This window comes from Pungitius pungitius, chromosome 6, assembly GCF_949316345.1.
Source record: "Pungitius pungitius chromosome 6, fPunPun2.1, whole genome shotgun sequence".
NCBI lineage: Eukaryota > Metazoa > Chordata > Actinopteri > Perciformes > Gasterosteidae > Pungitius > Pungitius pungitius.
The window spans coordinates 18,943,234-18,968,126 of record NC_084905.1 but is presented as its reverse complement, the minus strand read 5'-3'; the positions used below and the strand labels follow the sequence as shown (position 1 = coordinate 18,968,126).

The 24,893-nt window shown below is 44.2% G+C and overlaps 3 protein-coding genes across 3 annotated transcripts; 1 reads left to right on the top strand and 2 right to left on the bottom strand.

Annotated features, from left to right (window-relative positions):
- Window positions 1–6,130: 6,130 nt before the first annotated feature.
- LOC119196707 (immunoglobulin lambda-1 light chain-like) lies at window positions 6,131–10,038 on the bottom strand. The gene is made up of 4 exons (XM_037452647.2): window positions 9,938–10,038; window positions 9,532–9,845; window positions 7,710–7,743; window positions 6,131–6,953 (listed from the first exon to the last, which is right to left on the bottom strand). The coding sequence occupies exons 1-4, from the start codon at window positions 9,975–9,977 to the stop codon at window positions 6,625–6,627; spliced, it is 717 nt and encodes a 238-aa protein (XP_037308544.2). The 5' UTR covers window positions 9,978–10,038; the 3' UTR covers window positions 6,131–6,624.
- A 1,099-nt stretch (window positions 10,039–11,137) lies between these two features.
- Window positions 11,138–14,218, bottom strand: LOC119196682 (aldo-keto reductase family 1 member D1-like). Its single transcript, XM_037452597.2, has 9 exons — window positions 14,047–14,218; window positions 13,668–13,835; window positions 13,472–13,588; window positions 13,044–13,121; window positions 12,549–12,671; window positions 12,295–12,404; window positions 11,775–11,940; window positions 11,600–11,682; window positions 11,138–11,449 (listed from the first exon to the last, which is right to left on the bottom strand). The coding sequence occupies exons 1-9, from the start codon at window positions 14,137–14,139 to the stop codon at window positions 11,407–11,409; spliced, it is 981 nt and encodes a 326-aa protein (XP_037308494.2). The 5' UTR covers window positions 14,140–14,218; the 3' UTR covers window positions 11,138–11,406.
- A 945-nt stretch (window positions 14,219–15,163) lies between these two features.
- LOC119196683 (transcription intermediary factor 1-alpha-like) lies at window positions 15,164–22,825 on the top strand. Its single transcript, XM_037452598.2, has 18 exons — window positions 15,164–15,538; window positions 15,712–15,830; window positions 16,017–16,164; window positions 16,403–16,535; window positions 16,720–16,836; window positions 17,098–17,212; window positions 17,290–17,436; window positions 17,582–17,696; window positions 18,235–18,596; window positions 19,372–19,482; window positions 19,562–19,661; window positions 19,746–19,803; window positions 19,937–20,069; window positions 20,379–20,683; window positions 20,931–21,057; window positions 21,398–21,472; window positions 21,735–21,872; window positions 21,990–22,825. The coding sequence occupies exons 1-18, from the start codon at window positions 15,166–15,168 to the stop codon at window positions 22,197–22,199; spliced, it is 2,886 nt and encodes a 961-aa protein (XP_037308495.2). The 5' UTR covers window positions 15,164–15,165; the 3' UTR covers window positions 22,200–22,825.
- Window positions 22,826–24,893: the final 2,068 nt, after the last annotated feature.

Here is a 24,893-nt window from a genome sequence, read left to right as displayed (position 1 = left end):
ATGTGCGAAAGATCTTTTTTGCATGATGCACGTATCGATTTTCAGCTTTAGGGTTATTGGTGTTTCAGACAACATCTCAAAAATATGCATCTATTTGTTCCCAAAAAGTTAGTATCAATAATACCTCATTTCCATTTCTAATAAAAAATTGTCCATACTTCATTTACTTGGCAAAATGAGTTAACTTTTTGAACTTTTTTCACCTGTATCGTCTAAATATATCTTTAATTGCTCTGTTTTTGACAGTCCAATTAAATCACATGTGTTCCAAAGGTTTTAACAGATGGTTCGTTCTTATATCGTAGCATGAATTATATGATATTCTTATCATAAATACGTCAAAGATTTTCTTCACTCTATGTTGACAGTATTTTCTAATATATTGAGTGATCAAAGTTCAATGCGTAAAGGCCCTCAAAGTAAGGTCCAATGTTACGACTTGTGATATGGGATTAATGCAAATTTGCAGATGCCGTATTTGCACATTTCAACAGGTTTCATGGTTACATCTATGTGTTAATTCTTCACTCTACTCACCTGGGTATCTCCAGTTTGAATGAAAATGCATCAACCTCAAAACCTGCACATTTGAAATAAACAAGATTTACAATATTTCGAAGGTCCACTCTGACTGAGTATAATTTAAAGATCTCTCTCGCTTCATGAAGCTCCTTCTCCAAACACATCCTTAATTCAGCCTCAGGAAAAGAGTCTTTATTCCCCCCACAGACCAAGTTGCCCATTCAGAACATTTTCCCACCACAGGGGTCCAGAGCGGCCCGGTTCAAGGCGTTTGTTAGAAGGTCACGATCCAGAGGGTCTTAATGGAGTTGGGGGGGGGGGGGGGGGGGGGATGGGGGGGGTGGCTTCTACTTTTCCTGTTCCTGTAAACTCCCCATCTGAAGTCAACTTATAATTCAAGACACATTAGCAAAAAAGGGAGCAGTCAGATTGACTTTAGTTTTGTGCCGGAATATACTTTTTATGTATGAATTACCTGGTGAATCAGTTCAAAAACAGTACAAAGATGTAACAATATTTTCTTACCTACAGTAACGGGACGAGTAAAGCTCTTGAGCACGTTTTTGATGTTGCAAGCACACCCATATGTTTAATTCCTTTAGATCGCATGACCTCATTGTTACCAAACAAAAGATTTCCAGGATCATCGCAAAGCGACGCAACATCCTCATTCCCAACGATCAAATGTTTACACGTTCATAACCTCAAAGTGCTAAAGTTTAACACGTCACATTTATGAAATTGTTTCAATTGTCACGATTAACAGAAGAACGCTGGCGGTGATTGGCTGTAATCAAAACCACACAAAAGTAAAATGTTTAAAAATGACCAAAAAAAATCAATACCACTTGAGCGAAGTTTAAAAAGAAAAGAAATATACAGCCATCCGGAGACAGGAGGTTATACATTAAGTAAAACGTAGTTATGAATATTATAGCCCCTGCATCCCCCTACATGCTACACACTGGTCCTTTAATATAAACAGCATTTAGATGACCAATGACCAGGAAAATACTGACACTTTCCCCCACTTATAGATTTCTGCGAAATCAAACTGTGTACATACAAATATTGACTTAAACCCTTTCAAAGGGCAGAGGGGAGGGGCTTGTGCCATAAGAGTTATCCTCAAAAGATTTGCTAAATCACTGCTCATAACAACACTGAAAAATATATATTGTAAAATGCTGCTGACGGCTTTTGCTTTGTGGTTATAAACTTTTAACATATTAAAAATGTCCAATGTTATGATGTAAATGTCCTTACATTTGGATCGAGACTTTGTTCCTACGCACAGCGTGGCATCTTTTACAGAAGTTTATCGAAATAACTAAACTGGTCAAAAGGGAGTTTCCGTTTGTCATCAGACACATGTATAATATGTATGTATATATTCATATGAATATATACTAAAATATGTATGTATTAGAATAAATAACACCCATCCTCTCCTGTATGATACCATGAGGTGTTTCTCATGGTTTTGAGCTCAGGCCACTTCAACAAGTAAATAATTAAAGTGTAAATCACAGTTGGGAATCCGTGTTATCTGCCGTCCTCATTCCACTGTTGTGGTTTCCTTTGTAACCACCGTGCTAAAAGAGTGCCACGTTGTGGCGGTCTGGTCGGCTGTATTTAGCAACGCGTGCTAACGATAAAACCCCGACGCGAGTCAGCATTTCTTTCACTTTAGTTTCACTTTTTAGTTGGATGTTTTTTTTTCAAAATAAGATATTTGCTTAACAAAAGCATGAAACCCTTTTGTTCCATGTCATTAAATGTCCCTTTTTGAGTGCACGCCTTCTCGCTTTGGCACATTTTGGGAATGTGTCTACCAGCCCTGTCTGTTTTTTTGTGATTGTACAAAATCTGGCATCGCTTTATATATTTGAGTCGACCTCCACCCGTCTAGAGTATCTCCATCCGCAGCAACAGCACGCCAGCCGAGGAACTAATGAGGAAACGCATGATAAATGAAACTACAGTATGACAGGAAACAAACTAAACATGAATGAGACTTGGAAAAAAAGCTAAACAAGAATTCCACCCCCCCCCCCCCCCTCCAAAAAAAACTGGATAATTGATCAAATAGAGACAAAGAGAGATAAACCAATTGAGGCCCCTAAACTCTGGACACAGAGCCCTCATTGTGTATACAGCATTCACAAATACAATGCCAAAACTCATCTCCAAACAGCACAAGTAGAGCTGTTCTTCTTTTTATGAGATCTGCAAAAACTAAAACCTATGTTCCCCTGAAATTACTTTTTTTTTTTTTTTACATAACTACCTGGTCAGTCTTTTTGCTCTAATGTAGACGATCATTTACAGCCTTACATCGGGCAAAGTACAGGACCCTCGTCCATTTTGGTTGACTTTAGGCTCCATACGTTGATCACGTGGCCATAAACACCAAAATACACCATGCATTTGACCACATTCAATCCAAAGAGGCCTATTTTCAAGCCGACCCTCATTTATTGCAGGCAGTGGCGTCAATTCATTTTTAAGAACAGTTATGATGAACAATGAACTGTGGTTGAAGATCACGTGGTCCTCCTCCTGTCTCACATTATCCTCATTTTCTAAATGTGTGAGGACGTCATTTGATGCTCATGATTGGTGTAGAAAAGACAAACTTTCCAAAAAAATGTTTTCATTAGTGTCTCTTCAAAAAGAGACACTTTTAACCACAAGGTGGCAGTTTAAATCAATATATGGGCACTTTTGTCCTGCTGCTCTCTGTGTTTTAATGAAAGCAGGACATCAGAATGGCTGTATAGTCTACAGTTATGATTAAACACAGATTAATACAGGAGGAAGCCACTCATGTGCCATAGTAAGAGTGAAAAGCAACAAAAAATGTTTGTCGGCGGAAAATAGAGAACCCACATTAAAATAAATGTATCTTTACATTTCTGAAATGTTTTCTTTAGATGTAGTATGTGTGTATATATGTATGTATGTATGTATAAAGAGAAACAAAGAAAATTCACTGTCTCATGCTGTTCTACACATATACATTACCTCTAGTCCAAAAGCTATAAGAAAACAATGAAGTCACTCGAGCTCGGCCTGTGTGCACAGACCCACACACTTGTATAGTTAATTTACGCAGCTTCTGTCTCCCTTCTACATTGAGTGGACAGAAGGTCAGTGACCTCTTGGTCATCCTCTGATAAACAGATGTTGAGGATCATTAGTGAACCAGGATCTGAGTATTTTCACAAGGAACTCATTTATACTCAACTATATAACTTTAGGCATAAGGAGGAACCTTTTTATTATGTGTTGTATCTCAGCTGCATGCTGCCAAGCATTTAATAAATGTCTTTTTTCAATGATTTCACACTGGTTTTGTTTTTCTAACAGTGGCCCACCGTCTGTGCAGCACACTCCCTCACTCACTCATGTGCATCATGTGCATGATGGAATTTGGAAAGCAAAGACAATTCAACCCTTTATTTTTTTAAACATCCAGTGATTTTTTTTGTTGCGGTAAAGTTGACTCAATACAACGAGCACTGATAGTTTCATTATAGGAATTAACCAACCATCATAACAAATTGACAAATTAAAAAACCATGTTGGTGACAAGATTAGGAACTAAACTCTATTTTTTTTAAATTGATGGACTCAGTTACAATGAAATGTTTGAATATTGAATAAAATGAGCAAACGAAACTTGCGTTTCATCCTCTATCAGTGAAGCATCACCTCTTTACTCCCCCCTTCTTTCCCAGGATGCACCTGCAGGCCTCCTCTTCTTATTCATAGCTTCATGTAAATGAGGAGGTCAAGTCTCAGCACTCTGTGTAATAAGAAGTAACTGTAATTTACTTTTAACAAGGTTTGTTAATACTAATTGACCTCATGTTGTTCATAGACTGTACTCTATGCAGAGCTAAATATTATATGTAGTTATACTATTTATACACTAAAAATCTACACATTTTAATGCTTGCCATTCATTTCAATCAATAGAGACAGGACAGGGCCAATCTGTATAACTACAAAACCGCAGAAAATCTTTTCAGATCACTTTTTTGCAGAGGTGTTCAGGGAAATAACCTGCACTGATAATAATGCTGACGAATAACACAACTGTGAGAAATCATGCAGATAGAAGCTAAGCCCCTCCCCCTGTCAGTCACTCCCAGCTTCAGTGTTGTATTAAAAGTGTCCCCCAGCACCTCCTCTCCTCATCCTCCAAAGCCTCTAATGTGGCAGCAGTCAGGTCTCTTTCCAAGTCACAAGGCCATTCTCATCACACACTGACACCATGCTGGGGACCCTCTGCACTCTCATCACTGCTCTCACATGTGAGGAGGCTGACTTCCTGCAGCTTGGACTTCATGTTGGACTCATCCGTGTGTGTGTTTCTCTTGACTCCATGTCGTCTTGTTGTTTCCAGGTGTGAGTGGTGTGACGCTGGTGACACAGAAGCCTGTTGTAGCCGTGATGACAGGAGAGACAGTCTCCATAGACTGTAACCTCGGGACTGTTACTAACAGTGCTGCTCGCTGGTATAAACAGATTCCTGGAGGAGTTCCTCAGTTTGTTTTATATTTTTATCACGGAGACAGCTCTCCAAAATATGGCACTGGTTTCTCACCTCCAAAGTTCACATCTACTCATCAGTCAACTACAGATTATCGTTTGATCATAAAGGACATCGAGGAGGGAGACTCAGCCGTCTATTACTGTAACACATGGGACGGCTCTCAGTACGTATCACAGTGATTTACACTGTGACAAAAACCTCTTCACTGAGTACTTCTGCTTTTTGAGACGCTGACACATTTTGAGTGAAACCAACCATCAAATACTGTATATTTGAAGTGATCTTTATTCATATTATATTTATAATATTTGCCATGTATACACACCTAAAAAAACATATATGATAAGATTTTCTTCACAGATAATCTGCCAGACCTAAAGACAACTTGAAGAACAAATACAACAAATGAGCGAAAAGAAGATTTGAATGTCAAATACAAGATGGCATCAAATCAATCTTGATTAGTGCAAATTATACATTTCTGTGCTTTTAAAACCTCACAATTTTGTCGATAATACAGTAAGTATGGTAAATAGTTACAAACATTTGCCTCAAAATATGTCAGCTTTAAACGTTCTTCCAAACTAGAGTCAAACGTTTAAAAAAAAAAAAAAGCTTTTCTACAGGCCCCAATCTTCCAAACTCAATATGTGATATTCAATCATGTTTAATGAAATCCTCAATGTTACAATGTCTGACTACAGCACAAACAAGATGATTTGATTCATCTAGTTCTCTTCCTGCCAATGCTTTATTACCAGTATACGTTTTAGAAATGAGAAACGTCTGTTAATGGTTTGTAGGAACACTAGCTTTACTGTATTGTGTGTGACTTGTGTTGATAAAGAATTTTGTCATTTAGTTTATATAAGTTGTCGCTGGAGGAGTCTGCTGATTTTATGGTTCTGGATTCCTCTGTCAGCTTTTTTTAAAACAATAGAGTGTCTTTCAAAATAATTAAAGGATTATTTTTCTCATTTGATAACTCATGTAAACAGAAACGTTTAATGGATGAAATCATGAAGTTTATTTGAGGTCAAGGAATAATAAAATTAAGGAGAGGAGACAGATGCATTCTGGGAAGTCAGAGAGGGATGAACAGCTGGACAGAGGATGACAACTTGGATTAATTTGCATCATCCCATGCATTCATCCCATTTTATTTGATTAAAAGACTGCAAGCAGATAAACCAGATTAATAAATGTCGTTGCTTTAAAGCATCAAAAGTAGATTACAAAATGTACTTCATTACTTAACTTACTTAATTTAGCTTCTTAACAAAGCAACAACTTGAAGTGAGACTAAAAGTGATCTACAAATCTCCTGCTTTTTCTTGAACTGTCAGTGATGAAGAGACAAGAAATGTATTGTTTTACTAAATGCTTTTTATTCAAAACGTTTTACTACATTTTGCGTTTGCAAAGCGGATACAACACCTCTACCTAAGTGTCAACAACATGTGTTACAAGCGTGGAGACACATGTTATAACATGTAACTGCACAAAGAGGGCAGATGTTAAATGGTCCTTGTGCTCCTCTACTGTTGTTCAGTGAGGCAGTCGGACTTCTTGATGCTTTTCTCTGCAGTCTGGGAGCCCAAAGACACTTTACATGTGTAAACCTTATCCAGGTTCCAGTCTGACGCCTGGATGGCCAGATAGCTGCTGATGTGGAAAGTGTGATCAGGTTGCTTAACAGCGGTGCTGGTAGAGATCCCAGCGACCACTGGACTCCCTCCAGACATCCAGGTCACATCTGCAAAAGGCCCAGACTGACTGGACAGACAGACCAAAGAGGCTTTGTTGGACTGCAGCTCAGCACTGGACGGAGGAAAGACCGTGAGGACGGGAGCAGGGAGGCTGGAGCCTGAGATACACAAAAGGCATTCTTTAGATGAAGGGAAGTGGAGTTATTAATACCAACCATGACGGCAAAAGTCATCTGTTAGTAAGTTGAGAAGATAATCATCAGTAAACTAATGAAGCATTTAAAAAAAGAAAAAACGTCAAAAAACAAAGTCTATCATTCACAAACTAGATGATACAAGGAGCTGTTTTATATTGTTCATGTTTAATACAGTTACATTTGTACTTAGTCTTACAAAACACTAAATAATTTATAATATAATCTCTTTTGTTGCTGTTAGAATACAGTCAAACAGAACTGACTGGATTCATTTTTCTTACTATCAAAGCAAAACTACATTTTAAAAATCAAGAAATTAAGCAATCCTGTTAAAATTAAATAATGAAGGTTAATTAAAGATGTGCCTTTCATTTTAAAAGATAGTAGTAGTTTATCAACAGCTCAGCTCTGCAATTTAATATTCAGACTTTAACGTCGATCATCATCAAGTGTAAGGTAAAGTATACGTTTTTATATACGTTAGTTATCAATAAACAGCAGAATTTATTATGGTGAATTTTGTTGGAACATTTTAAAAGGAAAAATATCTGCTAAAAAACAGCTTGGTATCAAAGTAGATGAACAAAAGTCCAACATGTTAAATGTATTCAAAAAGTATGAACAAATCAAGTAACAACATATTAGATAATTCTCTGTTAAAATGAAGTAGAACAAAAAGAATCACTTTAGTCTTAAGAAGAGATTTAAAGTACTTACTTGTCACCATCAGCTTGGTTCCTTGTCCGAATACCACAGTGATTCAGTTGGTACACATGGCTGTACAAAAACCTCTCGACTCGCTCTAATGACAGAGTGGAACTGAAAGATCCTGTCGAGACCAACTTTCATTGTCAACATCTCACTAACTTCATCACTTTGATTTGCTCCACAGTGAATTGTATCTTTAGAGGAATTCATTTGTTGTCCTTTAATGTTTTGAAGCAGTTTCCCTCATTTGATGTGTCTGATTTTGCTGAGAATCAATAAATGTTCAGTAGGTCTCTGATGGAGGTTTTTGTCACAGAGTGAACCACTGTGGTACAGCTTCACTAGCAGAGTCATCCCATGTCTCACAGTAATACTGAGCAGAGTCTCCTGTCTCTGAACGCTTTATGATGAACTCGTATTCTATGCTTGAAGAGGATTTAGAGTTGAACCGGTCTGAAGAGAATCCTGATCCAAAGCTGAGAGAACTGTCCCAATGGCGAAATGCTAGAACATACTGGGGAGCTTCACCAGGAACCTGTTTGTACCATGACACATAATTTCTATCACATCTCTGAATGTTGCAGTTGAGGACAACCTCTCGTCCTGGAGGAACTGTGTGGACAGCGGGCGTCTGAGTCAGCACTATCGCTGCATCGACATCTGTCAACACACAGAGAAAAGTCAGGGGAATGGTTTCTGCATGAAAACATGGAGCATGACATGAAGGAGAAGAACATCTTACATGTGAGAGCAGTGAGCAGAGTGCAGAGGATCCCCAGCATGTTGTCAGTGTGTGCTGTAAACGTTCCTTACAGTCCAGCTGAGAGGTGAGCAGGGCGGGAGTGTGAGGAGAAGAAACACTGAGGCTTATAAAGACAGTGAGGAGGAGCTTAAACACTTGATTCGCTTGTTACACACAAACAGACATCGAGTGTGAGTCACATCAAACACTTGTTCAGGAATTCTGTTGATCAAAAAGACGTTTATGTTGTTTATGCAAGTCTGCTAATGTCATTTGAGTATCATATGCAGTTATTGAAAGAACAAGATTTCTAACGTGAGAGAAGCCTACTCTCATTTATTTGTCCTCGTTGACGTACGCAACGATTTCTATTTGGTCTTTTATTGAACAGATCATTTCATCAAGCCATGTAGGTACTCTTGTAAGAAAAAAAGGGTATTCTGTAGAAAAGTTTTAAGCATCGTTATTGTTATGAAGGATGACTCCAACTCGAACATTTGGATAATTGGGGTCCTGAGGGACTCATGGTGATCAGCTGAGATCATAAGCAGTGTTTACTGTACTTGCGTCACCTTAATAAGAAACATTGATATAAAATGTTAACTGTTATTTTCAGCACAGTCTGATTAATCATGTCTTGTCTTCAAGTAATTCACATTTACATGTGACCTTATCTTCTTTTTCATTTTTTGGTTTGCACATGTATAAACCGTAGCACTAACAAATGGTAGCACTTAAATTGTACTTATAATGGCACTTTCCTATAACATGTTTTGAAACTGCTTATTTGATGAAAAATGTACTTTCTTGTTAATTGTTCTTCTGAGTTTGTATCTCTACGGTGGAAATGTACTTATTGTACGTCGCTTTGGAAAAAAGCGTCAGTTAAATGGCATGTAATGTAATTTAATGAAACTTTAAATAACTACCACTACAAGATTTGAGATATTTTGTGACAATTGAATAACTGGATTTTAACATCTATTTTGAGGAAGTATAATTTACAGAAAGAATTTACTGATGACTTTACTCAAAAAGCAGAAGTACTCAGTGAAGAGGTTTTTGTCACAGTGTAAATCACTGTGATACGTTCTGATTGTCGTCCCATGTGTTACAGTAATAGACGGCTGAGTCTCCCTCCTCGATGTCCTTTATGATCAAACGATAATCTGTAGTTGACTGATGAGTAGATGTGAACTTTGGAGATAAGAAACCAGTGCCATATTCTGGAGTGCTCCAGGTGTGATAAAAGTGTAACACATACTGAGGAACTCCTCCTGGAATCTGTTTATACCAGTAAGCAAGGTTAGTAACAGTCCCGAGGTTACAGTCTATGGAGACTGTCTCTCCTGTCATCACGGCTACAACAGGCTTCTGTGTCACCAGCGTCACACCACTCACACCTGGAAACAACAAGACGACATGGAGTCAAGAGAAACACACACACGGATGAGTCCAACATGAAGTCCAAGCTGCAGGAAGTCAGCCTCCTCACATGTGAGAGCAGTGATGAGAGTGCAGAGGGTCCCCAGCATGGTGTCAGTGTGTGATGAGAATGGCCTTGGTGACTTGGAAAGAGACCTCACTGCTGCCACATTAGAGGCTTTGGAGGATGAGGAGAGGAGGTGCTGGGGGACACTTTTAATACAACACTGAAGCTGGGAGTGACTGACAGGGGGAGGGGCTTAGCTTCTATCTGCATGGTTTCTCACAGTTGTGTTATTCGTCAGCATTATTATCAGTGTAGGTTATTTCCCTGAACACCTCTGCAAAAAAGTGATCTGAAAAGATTTTCTGCGGTTTTGTAGTTATACATTACCAATGTGTGGGAATTCGTGGCAAACATCTAATTGTTCATTTTTGCTTCATTTCATCTTTTTTTTTAGGTAAAACAAGGGTCGCTTTGCAAAAGATGGCTTTTCTCACACGTAAAATAAAAGCAATGTATAATAATGTACATCAGAGTGCTTTCAATCATGGGCAGGAATACAGAGAACTGAGACTTAACCTCTTCATTTGCATGAGGTTAAATAAAGACAGGAGGCCTGCAGGTGCATCCTGCAGATTAGAAAGAGAGTTGACAAATGAGCGGTAACTTCCACTGAAATGTAGTGTTGCTGTTCTCTTTTTCAAGTGTCGGTTTCCTTTTTCTAAGTTATTCAAATCAGTAACAGTTCCCTCTAAATGGTTCAATATTTACACACCTGCAATTTTGGTGAGGAAAGGCCAAGCCATTTGGAAATTATAAATCTTGCCAGACCCCTTGCAAAGTTCATTAACCGTAATATCTTCTTAAACCATAAGACAGGTTAGAAATGATCATATGGATGTTTAAAGGGTGAGAAGTTCATGCTATTTGAGAAATAAACTCTGGACACAGAGCCCTCATTGTGTATACAGCATTCACAACTACAATGCCAAACCTCATCTCCAAACAGCCCAAGTAGAGCTGTTCTTCTTTTTATGAGATCTGCAAAAACTAAAATCTATGTTCCCCTTGAAATTAGATTTTTTTTTACATAACTACCTGGTCAGTCTTTTTGCTCTAATGCAGACGTTCATTTACAGCCTTACATCGGGCAAAGTACAGGACCCTCGTCCATTTTGGTTGACTTTAGGCTCCATACGTTGATCACGTGGCCATAAAGACCAAAATACACCATGCATTTGACCACATTCAATCCAAAGAGGCCCGTTTTCAAGCCGACCCTCATTTATTGCAGGCAGTGGCGTCAATTCATTTTTAAGAACAGTTATGATGAACAATGAACTGTGGTTGAAGATCACGTGGTCCTCCTCCTGTCTCACATTATCCTCACTCGCAACCCCCTTTGTCATCATCCATCGGAGCCGTGTCCATGAACCCGGTCTTTGTGCTTTTCTTCCGTTGTGACCCAGAGCCCTCTAGTGTCGACTGTGAAAATGTACCAGGGCAACAGGAAATTGGTGAAATCAGTCAGAACGTTAAAAGTCATCGTGAAACGGGTACTCTGGGTGGTCACTCCACCTGTGTCGAAAAAACAACAGAAACACGATGGTGAGGTCTTGTTTGTGCTTTGGGGAATAAAACCAACATGAAAAAAGAAGCATGGAAATACAACCTGAAAAATACACAGAGATCAATTTCACATCTTCCTGCATATAAAGGTATACTTGCATCAGCAGCTCCACAAAGCGAGTGTTTCTGTTCAGCGCCTCGATGGCTCTCATTTCTTCCCCGGTGAGCGAAAAGTCAAAAATCTGAAACAACACGAGATCCTCTGTCCCTCGAAACGATTGAAACGATCGATTCACGAATAAGCGTATGGAAAATAGAGATCTCATATACACACCTGGAAGTTGTGTCTGATCCTCTCGGGGCTGAAGCTCTTGGGGATCACGACGACTCCTCTCTGAACGTTGAAGCGCAGAGCCACCTGAGCAGGGCTCTTGCCGTACTTTTCCCCAATGGACACGAGCAGCTGGTCTTCCAGCAGGGGAGGAGATTTCACATTCACCCTGAACCGGAGACGGAGGAAAACACAAAGGGTGTTTGTCATGTTGGCATCTCTTGTGTTGAGGGTTTGGAAACTATCATCATGTTGTCAAGAACAAGACGTCATATATATAATTTGGGTTATTGCCAAAGGATAAGGATCTAGATTCAATTGTTTCCATGTCTCATGTTTAGTCACATCAGCTCTTGATCTTGAACACTAGGATTTTCCCCTGATTTCTCATTGCAGAAATGTAGGATTTTCAAGTCCGATGTTGCCTAATCATTTTTTAAACCTTCCACGAGTAGGAGCGACACGTCCCAAAACACCAGCTTGCCCGTGCAAAGCGGGCGTTTTTTGGTAGACACCAACATACCAAGATTTGTCTCTGGAGGAGCCGATTGGGCAGTAGCCGACGATCACGATGTCATGCTGGCGACAGAACTCCAGGAGCTTGGGTTGCGTGAAATACGGGTGGCACTCGACCTGAACATGAGCAAGAACAGAATGAACTATTTAAAAGAATGATTTTATTTGTGTGAGAGGGGGGGGGGGGGGGGGAGATTCTCCTTAGTCTGTGGAGTGTTGAGCATTTGTCCTATAAAACGCCAGGAGGCGTGCAAGGGTCACCTGGTTGGACACGGGCTTGTGTTTCAGGCCCGGCTTGTTCAGCAGCAGCTCCAGCTGGCGCCGATTGAAGTTGGAGACTCCCAGAGACTTAACCAGCCCGGCGTCTTTGCAAGCCTCTAAAGCCTGTTGAGAGGGAAAAAGAGTCCCATCTTCATCATCTTTACGAGGCCGTCCTTGACAGCTTTGACTTGACACACACTCGACTTTGAAAAGGATCGAAAAGGTTTTCACACGCAGTTTCTCATTCGGCATTTTTCTGCTTCATGAGGTGTTTTTCTTTCCAAACAAAATGCATTTCCTGTGCTATGTTGCAGATTTTAAACAACATTCCACTTGGATATGCTAAACCCCTGCAGTTAAATCAAATACAATTCAACAAAAGATGTGTTGATTTACTGCATTTCTTTAGCATTTAAAAATGACTAAATACACAAGGTGAGAAAACAATATGTACAGATACAAGTCGTGCAATGGCAGGACCCTCTATTCATGTACCTCCCACGTTGCACAGAGGTCTGTGTGGTGGTAGATGTAGTTTCCGTCCTGGTCTTTTGGATAGAACTCATCTCCAGGCTAAAAATGCAAGGACAATTCAAGCATTCATTAACACTTCAGTGGAGCTAAAACTTGAAGGTGCAGGTTGGCTTCAGTTTGACTCAACTACTGCTAAACACTGCTAAATGTTTCCAGTTACCCAAAAGCATCCAAACATACCACTGGCTGTCTATTCATTTCTGAAACCTAAAACTTCCTCCCTTGCATTAATACACATTTTCATAAAAACAGCTGGTGCATATTTGTTAGCCTGCTGAACAGGGTTAGTCGTATGTTAAACAAACAGCAGCAGAGTAGCATAAGGGCAATGTTCAGACACTAAACGACAAACTGATAAGTGAACTGCATGTGTGCGCTGCTCGGGAAACCTTGAAGGCCATGGGAAGCTCGACAACGTAGAGATCCACGTAGTCCAGCTTTAGGCCCTTCAGTGTCCTTTCTAAGGCCGGCCGCACCATCTGTGGCGAATGGAAGGTGTTCCAGAGCTGAGGAAGACAACACAGAACTTTTAATTTTTAAAAAAAAATCAAAATGCAACACCCCACATATGACAGAATGCGTCACCTTTCCGCAGTAAAAGATGTCCTCCCTTCGGACGGTTCCATCAGCGATCTTCTCTCTGATGGCTTGACCCACTTCGTGCTCATTGAAATACACCAACGCCCCGTCGAAGTGCCTGTAACCCTCATCTATGGCCAGCTTGACACAATCAAGTGCTGTGCCTTTGGGTGTCTGTCAATTGAATTCAGAAAAAAATATATATTTTGGAACCTGCTGTAGATGAAGTCGCGTTCGGGTGATCAATGGACGTTCAGTTACAAATGATTCAATCACAGCGAGCGGTGAAAAACAGACACTCCTACGTTACAGAGAATCCTCCTTCGCCCAGCAAGCCGAGCACATGCACGCACATCTGGATGCACACTGATTATGTTCTTCTCACCGTTCGGGGGTCTCCATAGGTGCCCAATCCCAGCAGTGGGATATGGTTCCCGTCATTGAGAGGGACACGGTGGCTCTCTGCTGTCAGATTCATGTGTGTGAACCAGTGAAGGAGCTGAAGTGGCCTCTCGCTTGCCTACTGGGGCAGATGTTTATGAGTGGCAGTGAACCTTGAACCCGGGTGTTTCGCTCTCAGAGAGCATTATCAGCTGAAGTCGTGTCACGTGTTCAGCCCCTTTTAAAAGTATCTGGATTTTATGTAATATCTTGTGGTTACTGTTGTTATTATTGCAGTTCAAATTGAAGGATTCAGAACAACGAATCCACGTAATATTGAGCTATTACCCCCTTACTTAACTACATTTTAACAGAATCCATAATTCTAGTTTAATATATATGTATCTGTCTGACTTTTATACGTCTCTGCATCTTTCCACCAATCAGATTCCGTTGATTTACCCACAGATAAAACATCTGGTCTTTTCATTATCTTGCAGGTCAAGGGCGTATTGCTTTATCTCTCAATTATGTTTATTCGACTAGATGAAGGAGCACCTTCATCAAGGTCAGGTCGACTTTTTTATTGGCAGCTCCAATGCTCCTTGTTATCTCTTTCGTGGATGATTAAATCAATATGAGTGCAAAGTGAGCGAATATATGAGGTCACTTAGAACTAATTCCTCAACGCTATTAAATAACCGCCCCAAAACAATGAAAGGTTTTTTTAATTAATAATGTTCTAGTGGTGGAATTGCGTAAATCGTAACTTGACGGGGGAAAAATAACCAACGTAGCTATTTGTTATTTTTTTAACAATATTTTGGTTGGATATTCACTTGTTTCTGGATCGCCAAAATTACTACCTCAGCTGTCACCACATCCGGGACCCTAGTTCTGGCCTTCAAAATAAAATAAACGTCCCCGCGTGTTAACCTTATCGATCATGCACACGTTTATATGTAACCATTGCATTGCCATGTGGATTATTTCACATGCACGTGTGTATGATTCAGCATTACTTTAATGGCGGCGGCGATCGCCGAAGAAAAACAAATAATGACATCGAAAATACCGGAAATTGCGTCACACCGCAAGCGCCCGGTTTAGGCCAATGAAAGCCATGCCTTACGACAACAACAAAAAGGAGGCCGAGCCGGAGGAGAGTAGGGTGTGTGAGATGCAGGTGAGAGGAGATGCGAGGAGTGACTGTCGTCTCGTAGGCCTCGTCGAGCTGCAGATGGACGGCTTCGTGGACGAGCGGGAGACGGCGCGCGGGCACGACGCCGAGAACGAAGCCGAGAGCATGCAGGTGCGCGAGGAAAAGTCGCGCGCCAGCGGCCAACTCCACCTGGACACCTGCCCCGTCTGCCGGCTGAACTTCCACAGTCGGGAGCCCAAACTTCTGCCGTGCCTGCATTCTTTTTGCAAGAAATGTCTGCCCGCGCCCTCGAGGAATTTGTCCCCGGCCGAGCCGCTGAACTCCCCCAAACCACGTGAGTCACTTTGTTTACAAACAGTGTGACCCACGGGTCGATGATAGGGTCCTCATCTACCATGCCATATACCAAAAAAAAAAAGACTGATGGGTTTAATTGTTTTGAGTTATTTGAACAAAAAGCACACATGGATTTCAACATTTTTCTGACTAATTGGGTTGTGTTTGCAGTGAACGTGATGCGCTGTCCGGTGTGCAGGCAGGAGTGCATGGAGGTAGATGTGATGGAAAACGTCTTCGTGAAGGACTCCGTCGAGGCTCCCAGCAGCACGGTGGAGAGGACAGTCCAGGTACGGAAAGCCTCGCCCCCTCAGTTTGTTACGCTGGAGGTCATGATACACACTAGGGTTTGGACCGAGGACAATGTGACAGCTCGGTCCTCCGATGCATGCTTTCATCCACTTTGACGTGTCATGGTTGCAAATAGAATCTGGTTCCATCCATCAAACGAGCTGGTTTCTCTCACCTACCTGTAGCTCTGCATGACCTGTGACGACAACACCGAAGCGGTCGGGTTTTGCGTGGACTGTGCCGAGTACCTCTGTGCCACGTGTGTGGAGGCCCACCACAGAGTCAAATTTACCAAAGACCACACCATCAGACAGAAGACAGAAATCATGCACGGTATTCCAACCAGTGTCCTCATTCTGTGAAGTAATGTGTTGTTTCCATGACAATGGGAGGAGCTTCAGTGGCATCAGTGCTGCAAATGTCAGACTTTGCTTTGTTTTAGTACAGATGATTTAAGGAAAACAATATTAATTGTAAAAATTTAAGGAATACACTTATACATAGACATCTTTCTGAAGTTGAATTGCCATTTTGACAACATTAGAATGACAAGCCCCCTGTTGCTTGCCAGAGGTCCACGGGGCGTCGGCTCAGAGGCCGATGTTCTGCGACATCCACAAACAAGAGCCGCTCAAGCTGTTCTGTGAGACCTGTGACCTGCTGACCTGCCGTGACTGCCAACTGGTGAAGCACAAGGACCACAAGTACATCACATTAATATTACTTTGTATCATTATATCATACATGCAAACGGTTCACAGGCCTACATTGATTGATGAACTATCTGTGCTGTGCACCTTAACCCTGCACATCAATGTCACTCAATGGAGAACAGTTTCCTTTTTTTTTTTAATCGGGTCCGCCGACTGCGTGTTTTCTTTGGAGCAGTTACCAGTTCCTTGAAGATGCTTATAAAAGCCACAAGCAGCACATGGAGATCATGACCCATCAGCTGCAGGAGAAAAAGAAACACATTGAAGAGATCTCAAACTCCATTAACAAAGGGTATGTACTTGCAAACACCGAAAGATTACACATGCCAAGTATGCAAAGTACATGTAAAGTATACATGAGTATGCACTCATCTACGAGGCTCTAGCTCAATACTGGATCCAGAAATTGGTCAAAGAGAAAAACTGGATGAAAAATAGCACAGTTACCCTGAAAACATACACATTAATAATTCAAAATGTGTTTTGAATAATGTGCCAGTGGATTTTGGACATGAAATGTCCCACAACAAGTTTGAATATGTATGTTTTTCAGACTCCTTCATGTTGATCAGAACCGCACGTCTGTTCACGACGAATTAAAGAAATCCGTCTGCAGTTTGATTCTGGAGATAAACAAGAAGGGCCAGATGCTAGCCAATCAACTTGAGGTACGGCAAAGGCTTCAGGGAATATAACGCCACGATGACGCACGCATAGGCGCCGCTCACTCGTTCCCGTCTTCCAGGCCGTAACCAAGGACCACGAAAATGTCCTCCGAAAGCAACAGGAGGACATCGGCTATCTGTCCAGGCACCTGGACCACGTCATCCACTTCACCAAATGGGCCACAGCCAGGAGCGGGGGAACGGCCCTCCTGTACTCTAAGCGTCTGGTGAGGCTCGTCTGGCCTTTGTCCCCCCCCCCCCCCCCCCCCCCACCCTCTTTCTTGTGAGCTGATGAAGTGGGAACATACGTGCGTACGTAGCCCAACAAGCGGCCTCCTCTGAAAATTATTAATCGCTTCCCTTCTGTTGCAGATCCTGTTCCAGATTGGAAACCTCCTGCGGGCGAAATGCAGCACCTCGTTCATACCACAGAGCACCGTGCGCTTCCACAGTCGAGCCTCCTACTGGGCCTCGAACGTTGATCTGGGTAAGAGACGTGAGACAAACGGTCTCCGGGACAGACGACCAATCAGGCACGCTGAGATGACGTCGTTCATTGTGTTTGTTTTGCATTTTGCCTCATCAAAATGTTTTATTGCCAGCTAATTCTCAGAAATGTTGTCGAAGCACCGCAGCCTCCCGCCAGCCCCACACGTCCTTCTTAGTGATTATTTGTACCTGGAAAGTCTCCTGCTTCCCTTTTAAAGGCTCAACGAATGAAAATGGACCGGGGAATGTTTTTTTTCCATCACACATCAGCCCATTTTATATGTCCCTGCTCGCCAAAAATGCCTTTTATTTTATTACTGCTTGCACTTGGGTTTGGGTCTCGTCCTCTTTTCCCTGCAAATAACATCACTTAGCTTTTCACAAATGTTTGTCCCCTAAAAGTTCTCCAAACTTTCTCTCTCCCACATTTCTCTGCAGAGGTTTTTGCCCCGTATTGTGTGCTGTTCTCCACCCCTCGTTGTTATGCTCACCCCGTCTCTGTGTGCGCGTCCCCCCCCCCCCCCCCCCCCCCTCAGGCTCTTTAGTGGCAGAGAGTGTGCCGGGAAACCAGCCGGGTGGGTTTCAGGGCATCCCGCATCAGCTCTCCGCATCGCACCCCCCCTCAGCGTCGCCCCGCGGCTTTGCCCCGGGAGCCCCCCACGACACCCTGGCTCAGCTCCAGAAGCAGGTGGACAGGCTCACCCCGCAGGCCGACTGGCAGCCCCGGCCGCCTCCCCCGCCCTGGACCTGGTACCAGAGTGTCCGGCTGCAGCGGACCGTCCCGGGGCCCCCGCACGGAGGGGGCTCTCCCTCCCGGAGCGCGCTGCCCCAGCCGTGCCGCGGGTCCACGGGGCCTCCTCCCACGAGCGGCCTGCCGGGCCCCGGGTTTACGCCACAGGTCAGCGGGGGGGGGGGGGGGGGGGGCGCTTTGACAGACAGGCCCGGTTAACGAGCAGCGACAGCGGAGGACGTCGTCCTCCCGAATAGAGCTGACAGCCTTCACGTCACCGGGCAATTTATGTCTTTACCCTGTCGAGATGAATTTGAATCCCGGGACCGAAGTTTTATGACTCAAAATCACAAAGTAAGACGCAGTTAAATCCGGGCCAACAGGATTCCACAAGAGGTTGAGAACATCTCGTCATCCAAGCTGTTTAGTCTAGTCCGGGGTGTCTTGGTTCCAGCTGTGAAGCGTCGGTGTGTGTGAAGTGCAACAAGCTGTTGTAGCTGCACAGCCACCTCTCACGTGATCTCTGCTGTTTTTATAGAGATCTAGCAGTGTTACATTAGGTGTGTACTTAATGACTTGCTGTGGTTAGGGCTGCAGTCGGTCTAAAGTGGGTTTTTCCCACGTGCCCCAGCAGTTGTTTTTCTGTCATCAGTTGATTAAGCCGTTAAAGAGATTTAAGGGTAACCATAAAAAAAAGTCCAGGGTTATTAAGTCAATTCATTTTAAGTACACGTTGATTCTGCTTTCATTCTGGTGACGATGCAACTGTGAGTGTAGATCCATTCAAGTTGATTTTCATACAGTTGCGAAATGAATGGAAAATAATGGCGTGCTGGAAGGGTTAGCAAATACAGCGAAGGGGGTTAGTATTAAAGCCTCCCAACACTTGATTTAACATTTCAAAATGCATGACTCCTTCCCCCTCTCTCCCCCTGCCTTGTAGCCTCTGAGGGCGATGTGCGGCGGCTCCGTCTACCAGCCCAAAGCCGTGGATGTGTTCTCCCCTTCACCTCGGTGCACCCACGGGGGCGGCTCGCCTCAGTCACGGCACACGGCAGGTGACCCCATCCAGGAGGAGGCCGCGTCGGTGGCGTTCACAGTGTAGTAAACCACATGCCGTGTTGTGTTTTTAGACGGAGCCTGCGTACGCCAGGGCTGATCCGCGCGGTCCGTTCTATGTGCTGAACCCGAGCCACCCCCGCGACCCGCCACCGGCTTTGCTCCACAGAAGCGGTACGCCGTTTATTAAGTCCATTACGAAATTTGCAGAGGAAAAAAAAACACATTTTTACAGGCATTTTCTTCTTTCATCTCAAGTGAAAGGAGAGTACAGTTCACCGGGGCACGCTGCCGGATCCCAGGAGGAGAAACCGGGGTGAGGAGACAGCTGCGTGCGCCCTAATTCCCTTTTGTGCCAGCGGTCTGTCTGGCGGATTTTGCTTCACTCTGATTGGTTCGCGCTCTGACCCCCCCCCCCCCCCCCCCTCCCCCCCCCCCCTCCCCCCAAGGACTGTTACCTGGAAACCTCCGGAAACGCGACAGGCTGGTGGAGCGGTGGGCTCGGCTGTCAAGAAAAGACGGAGGTCGTCCCCAGTGCCCATCATCGTGATAAAAGATGAGCCAGATGATGACAGCAGCTACGTAAGGAGACCACAAGTTATTACTGCAGTCCAGTTAATCCATCCATATAGTATACTGTGTTTTAGAAATTTGGAGTATTTTTTATCCAAAGTGATCTATTGTTGCAAGACTGTACTAACTGGGGAAGATTGTGGTTTATTACTACAACTAGGCCATCATTTCTCCCTAAAAATGAACACAGCACTGTATTCATCACAGGAAACAGCTTAGCCAGATTGGAAAAATAATGACACATAAACAACATTAATTATAATGATCATTGTCACCTTTTTTTTTCTCTCTCTCTCTCCCCCTGTTTGGGGATTTCAGGTACAAGCCAAACCAAGAGCCAGCCTCCCCGACAGCACGGGGGACCGACCCCCTATAAGCGAGAACAAAGGCCCGACGGCTCCCCGGAGCCCCGGCGACCAGCCCCTCGGCCGCCCCCCGCCTCCCGGCAGCCCACGGGGCCAGAGGGGAGGTGCCCGGCCCCCCCCTCCCGCCGCCCCGCTGGAAGACCCCGCCGGGGGCTCCTGTGCTGCGTGTCGCACCGGCGGGGAGCTGCTGTGCTGCCATAAGTGTCCCAGGGTTTTTCACCTTTGGTGCCATGTTCCAAGTCTCCTCAAATATCCCAGGCAAGCGCGGGGGGGGGGGGGGGGGGGGGGGGGCGGGGGCGGGGCAAGTTAAAAATGGAATGCTCTCAGATGAAAAATGCTCAAACTTCATTTGTATTTTTTTCGTCTACAAACGAAGTTAACGATGAATTTCCCTCGGCCGTTAAGAGTGAGCCGAGACGAGTTGTTTCCACACCATTCGAAATTGCATTTCACACTAGTGTGTTCCCTGGCCTTGGTGTCGAGTCTCTGCACCGCTCCTTTTCAGCGGCGAATGGCTTTGCTCGCTGTGCCGCGACCCGTTGGCGCCCGAGACGGAGTACGACTGCGAAGGCGAACCCGAAGCCAGGACCGGAAAGAAGAAGGAGGCGGGGTTGTCGCCCCTGGACAAACGGGTCAGTGCTCTTTTTCTTTCGTTGGATAACTGCAGTCATATTTCCCAAAACATGGGAAAAAATGCTCAAATATCTCAGCCCTCACGTCGCTAGGTTCATGCGACAGTTTGCTCATGTTACAGTGGCCCCCTCTTCCTGTTCCTTCATTGGTCAGACTCACTCAGAATCCTGGCTCACTCATTGGCTAGCATGAATAAGGTGCTTACACCAGTGCCGATACCCACGTATTTTAAAATAAAAAGTTTCTAAATTCAGCCCTAAGAACCTGTCTTGCAGTTTGTTTGTCAGTTACCATCTCACCTCATCTATTAAGTCCTCGTCTCTTTTTCTACCGCTGCAGAAGTGTGAGAAGCTGCTGCTGCGCTTGTTTTGCAGCGAGCGGAGCTCCGCCTTCCCGGGGCCCGGGTCCCCCCGGGTGAGTCTGCAAGGTTCACGGGATTAATGTCACACAGCGTTACTGTAACTGTTGCTTTAATCATGTGCAATATGCAGTATTTATCAGTGGACATTATGCAACTTTGATCAGCTATTGTAAATAACCCAGTGTGTGTGGATGTGGATGTGCATGGATGAACATGAACAGTCATAGTTTAGAAGCAGTGATATTCATCCCGGTGTCACTTCGCCTTATCGTGGAATTTGACCTTCTTGTCACCTCCCTTTGTTGAATGCTGTAGGCATGTGCTGATGACAGGCCGGCCATCGAGGGACCAGTGGGCCTCGCGGCTGTGAAAGAACGACTGGAGGCCGATCGGACTCCCTGCTACCAAAGCCCCGCGCAGTTCGTATCAGACATCAGGCTCCTCCTCAGCGAGGTACAAAGGAACGTTTTTGCCAGAAGCCCTTTTTGTTTTTGTACTACGCAGTTCCTGAAAGTTCACGATGAAACGCTTTTCCCCCCTCCCCCCCCCCCCCCCGGTCGTTGCTTGCAGGTTGACACGCAGGTCACCGCGGGGCTCAAGGAGCTGTTCGAAGAGCACCTCGGGATCACGTTCCCCGACCAGACCTTTCCACAAGTCCAACCCGAGAGGACGCCCGCCGGCCCCGCTGACTCTCGCCTCTCGTCCCCCGACGACGCCGTCCGGCGCCCCGACTCCCCGGTGGAGCGGAGGGAGTCGCGCGAAAGCGACGGGTCCCTTTAAATCGTTGGGATCGTTCGGTGCGTCACACTTTGTGACAGAAATGAGTCATACATGTGTCGTACGTTTTACTTGATTCAATTGAAACAACAGGGGGGGAAGCTGAACCGGCTTTTATGGTAAGCAGGTCTGGTTTTGGTGAAGTCGTCACTGCTCTCACCAAAATGATCATCCATCGGGCTGATCAACGGCGTGTCCACGTCTCACGCTCTCGATCGGGAAGCATGTGAATCTTCAGCTCTGACGTTTGAGGGCTCTTGTGGAGGGTAAGATGCATCACGGGGCCCCTGGAGGCCAGTAAAGGGAAAACATCAAAGGGATCGAAGCCGCGTGAGATGTTACACTGTCCCACATCATTTAACACTTTTCTGCTTGGTTGGCTTTCGGGTTAATGTGTTATTGTATTTGTCTGTTTCCAATTTATTTATTGTCTTTTTATGTCTATTGCAAACTTTTATTAAAAAGAAGTAAAGGCCAGTTCAAATGATATCTGAGTGTACTTGAACTGAGGTCATTTCATATAATATTTCTTCAAACACACAATCATTGTGAACTGCTGTCCAATAATATCACAAGGCCGCAACATTTAGCCATGAAGCTACTTACGTACAAGCGGACTCGCAGGTGTTTATAGAGTATAATAAAACACGATTCTTGGGCTCCATTTATTATTTATTATAATATTATTACAAGAGTTGTGTTGACTAACAGCAAACGAATCGTCTAGGGCCCCACTGCCCCCCCCCCCCCACCCCCCCCCCCCCCCTGGAGTCAGTGGCCCTCTGCTGATTGACACGGACGTGGCAGGACGCCCCTTTTGTTCGGCTTCAAAGGAACTGCACTCCGCCCGCCCACAACGAGATTAACACTGTTTGAATGCGGCCTCGGCCACTCCAATTTCCTCCACCTATGAGCAGGGGGTGAGGGGGGGGGGGGGGCTGGGGGGGGGTCAGCTCCCGCTGCTGTTCCTTGTTAAAGGCCGGAGGTGCAGACGAGGGCTGCTGGTTAGACATGCTGGCTGTGCTTTAGCCCCGGCACGGATGGGGGGGGGGGAGCATTCTTCTTTTGTTTTATACCCCCCCCCCCCAAAAAGGCCGATGATCTATTGTCTAGGTTACACTAAAGATAAGACAAAGGGCCGGAGGGGGTTGCCACATCCTTGACTGATGATCACAGAGGAAGCTTATCTGTGCCGCCCAAAGCCACGTTTGACCTGCAGTTTAGACCTGTTTGCTGGACCCTCTTAAACCACCGTGATACGCACTGCGTTTTTGTGCCTTTGTTGGTCGGGGGTCCAGTCGATGTCTCGGGGTGCAACAATGCGAGCACGGGTTGGCTTAGAGAGGTTAGATGTGGCTGGATGTTTTCCTTGTGCTACTTTAACATTTAAGGACTAAATTAAAAGCCGTTGTTCACTGTGGTGGATCATCATCGGGAAAGAAAATGGATAGTTTGATTTTGGAGATAAAGAGGATGGATGACATTTTTCTTACTTAAGTCTCCACTTTAACAACTTAAACCAGCTCTGCAATAGCGACAAGCTGCAAAAAATGAATGTTTATTATGCATCCAAAGAATTCTAAACATTGGTGTGGTTTACTGAAAAGTGGATTGTTAACAGAGTACATTTAACAGCGGGAAACAACGAAGACTCAAGTTGGACGTGACTCGTCACGCCCCCAAAACCTAAAGAGCAGCGTGGACGTATACATCCGTCGTGTATGTAATTGGGGGCCGTGAGCCTGTGGCGTGCTGATATCAAGTCCTCGGTGGTGTTTCTAAACCCGGCTAGACTGGTGGCGGCGACATGTGTTTGTGATTAGAGGATCGTTTAACCTCCCTCTGTCTCCATGCCCAGAGTCAGTGGACTGATTGAGTTCGCAGAGAGCTTTAGTTGGTACAAAAATGTTTATAATGCAGTCTAGCAATTATTTCTCCACTCCTTGCCAATTGTGGTAGACTTCTGTGTGTGTGTGTGTGTGTGTGTGTGTGTGTGTGTGTGGCTTGTTCATACCAAGCTCCTCACAGTTCATGATCACTTTGGCTGATGGTGTGCCACATGTGGCCCTGTTACAAAATCTTTAATTCTTTAAATTGGAGGGGAAAATGCCTCATTTTCTTTTGTGCAGCTGTGAACCGTGACTGGAGGGTAAGACTTGGCGGCGCGGGACATGTGCAACAATACAGATGCAGTTTCCAATTAAATCTTATCATCTTCCTTAAGGTGCAGCGACGGCAGTAACACAATTTATTTTTCAAATTCGCCTATTTCCTCTGACTGAGATATCCGAAGGGTTTTCATGGCTTACCGTCTGGACACGACCACAAGACATTTTCGAAATACCCCAAAACCGGCTCCAGATGTCGAGTAATCAGTACAATCATTAGTCACACAGACAGAAAAAAAAGTCTCCTTTGCCATTGATGGGGAGACACTTTCCATGTGAGCATGCCTCTCAGCACAGTAGCCTGAAGTCACTTGCAATTCCTCCAGAAGGCAATAAAACGTTTGGCCCCGGCCCACGTGTCCCCAAGGTAGCAGTTCAGGTCTTATACTTTCCAATGTGTCACTTATATAAAACACTTTACAAGGTCAGGCCTCCTGTATAAGTAGTCCTGTAAGGGTTATAATTTACATCAATAAACTGCTTTTCAGAGTTCTACACAGTCGAAGAATATTTTTAATCGTAATAAAAT

Excerpts from the sequence above, each read along its gene's own strand:
- LOC119196707 (XM_037452647.2), bottom strand. The coding sequence starts at position 9,977 with ATGCTGGGGACCCTCTGCACTCTCATCACTGCTCTCACAT. Across the intron at positions 9,846-9,937 it reads TCTCATCACTGCTCTCACAT|GTGTGAGTGGTGTGACGCTG; the intron begins GTGAGGAGGCTG and ends TGTTGTTTCCAG. Across the intron at positions 7,744-9,531 it reads CATGGGACGACAATCAGAAC|GTATTCGGACAAGGAACCAA; the intron begins GTATCACAGTGA and ends TGAATCACTGTG.
- LOC119196683 (XM_037452598.2), top strand. The coding sequence starts at position 15,166 with ATGCCTTACGACAACAACAAAAAGGAGGCCGAGCCGGAGGAGAGTAGG. Across the intron at positions 16,165-16,402 it reads GAAGACAGAAATCATGCACG|AGGTCCACGGGGCGTCGGCT; the intron begins GTATTCCAACCA and ends GTTGCTTGCCAG. Across the intron at positions 20,684-20,930 it reads AGTCTCCTCAAATATCCCAG|CGGCGAATGGCTTTGCTCGC; the intron begins GCAAGCGCGGGG and ends GCTCCTTTTCAG.
- LOC119196682 (XM_037452597.2), bottom strand. The coding sequence starts at position 14,139 with ATGAATCTGACAGCAGAGAGCCACCGTGTCCCTCTCAATGACGGGAAC. Across the intron at positions 12,405-12,548 it reads ACAAGCCCGTGTCCAACCAG|GTCGAGTGCCACCCGTATTT; the intron begins GTGACCCTTGCA and ends GCTCATGTTCAG. Across the intron at positions 11,941-12,294 it reads TCCTCCAGAGACAAATCTTG|GGTGAATGTGAAATCTCCTC; the intron begins GTATGTTGGTGT and ends TCTCCGGTTCAG.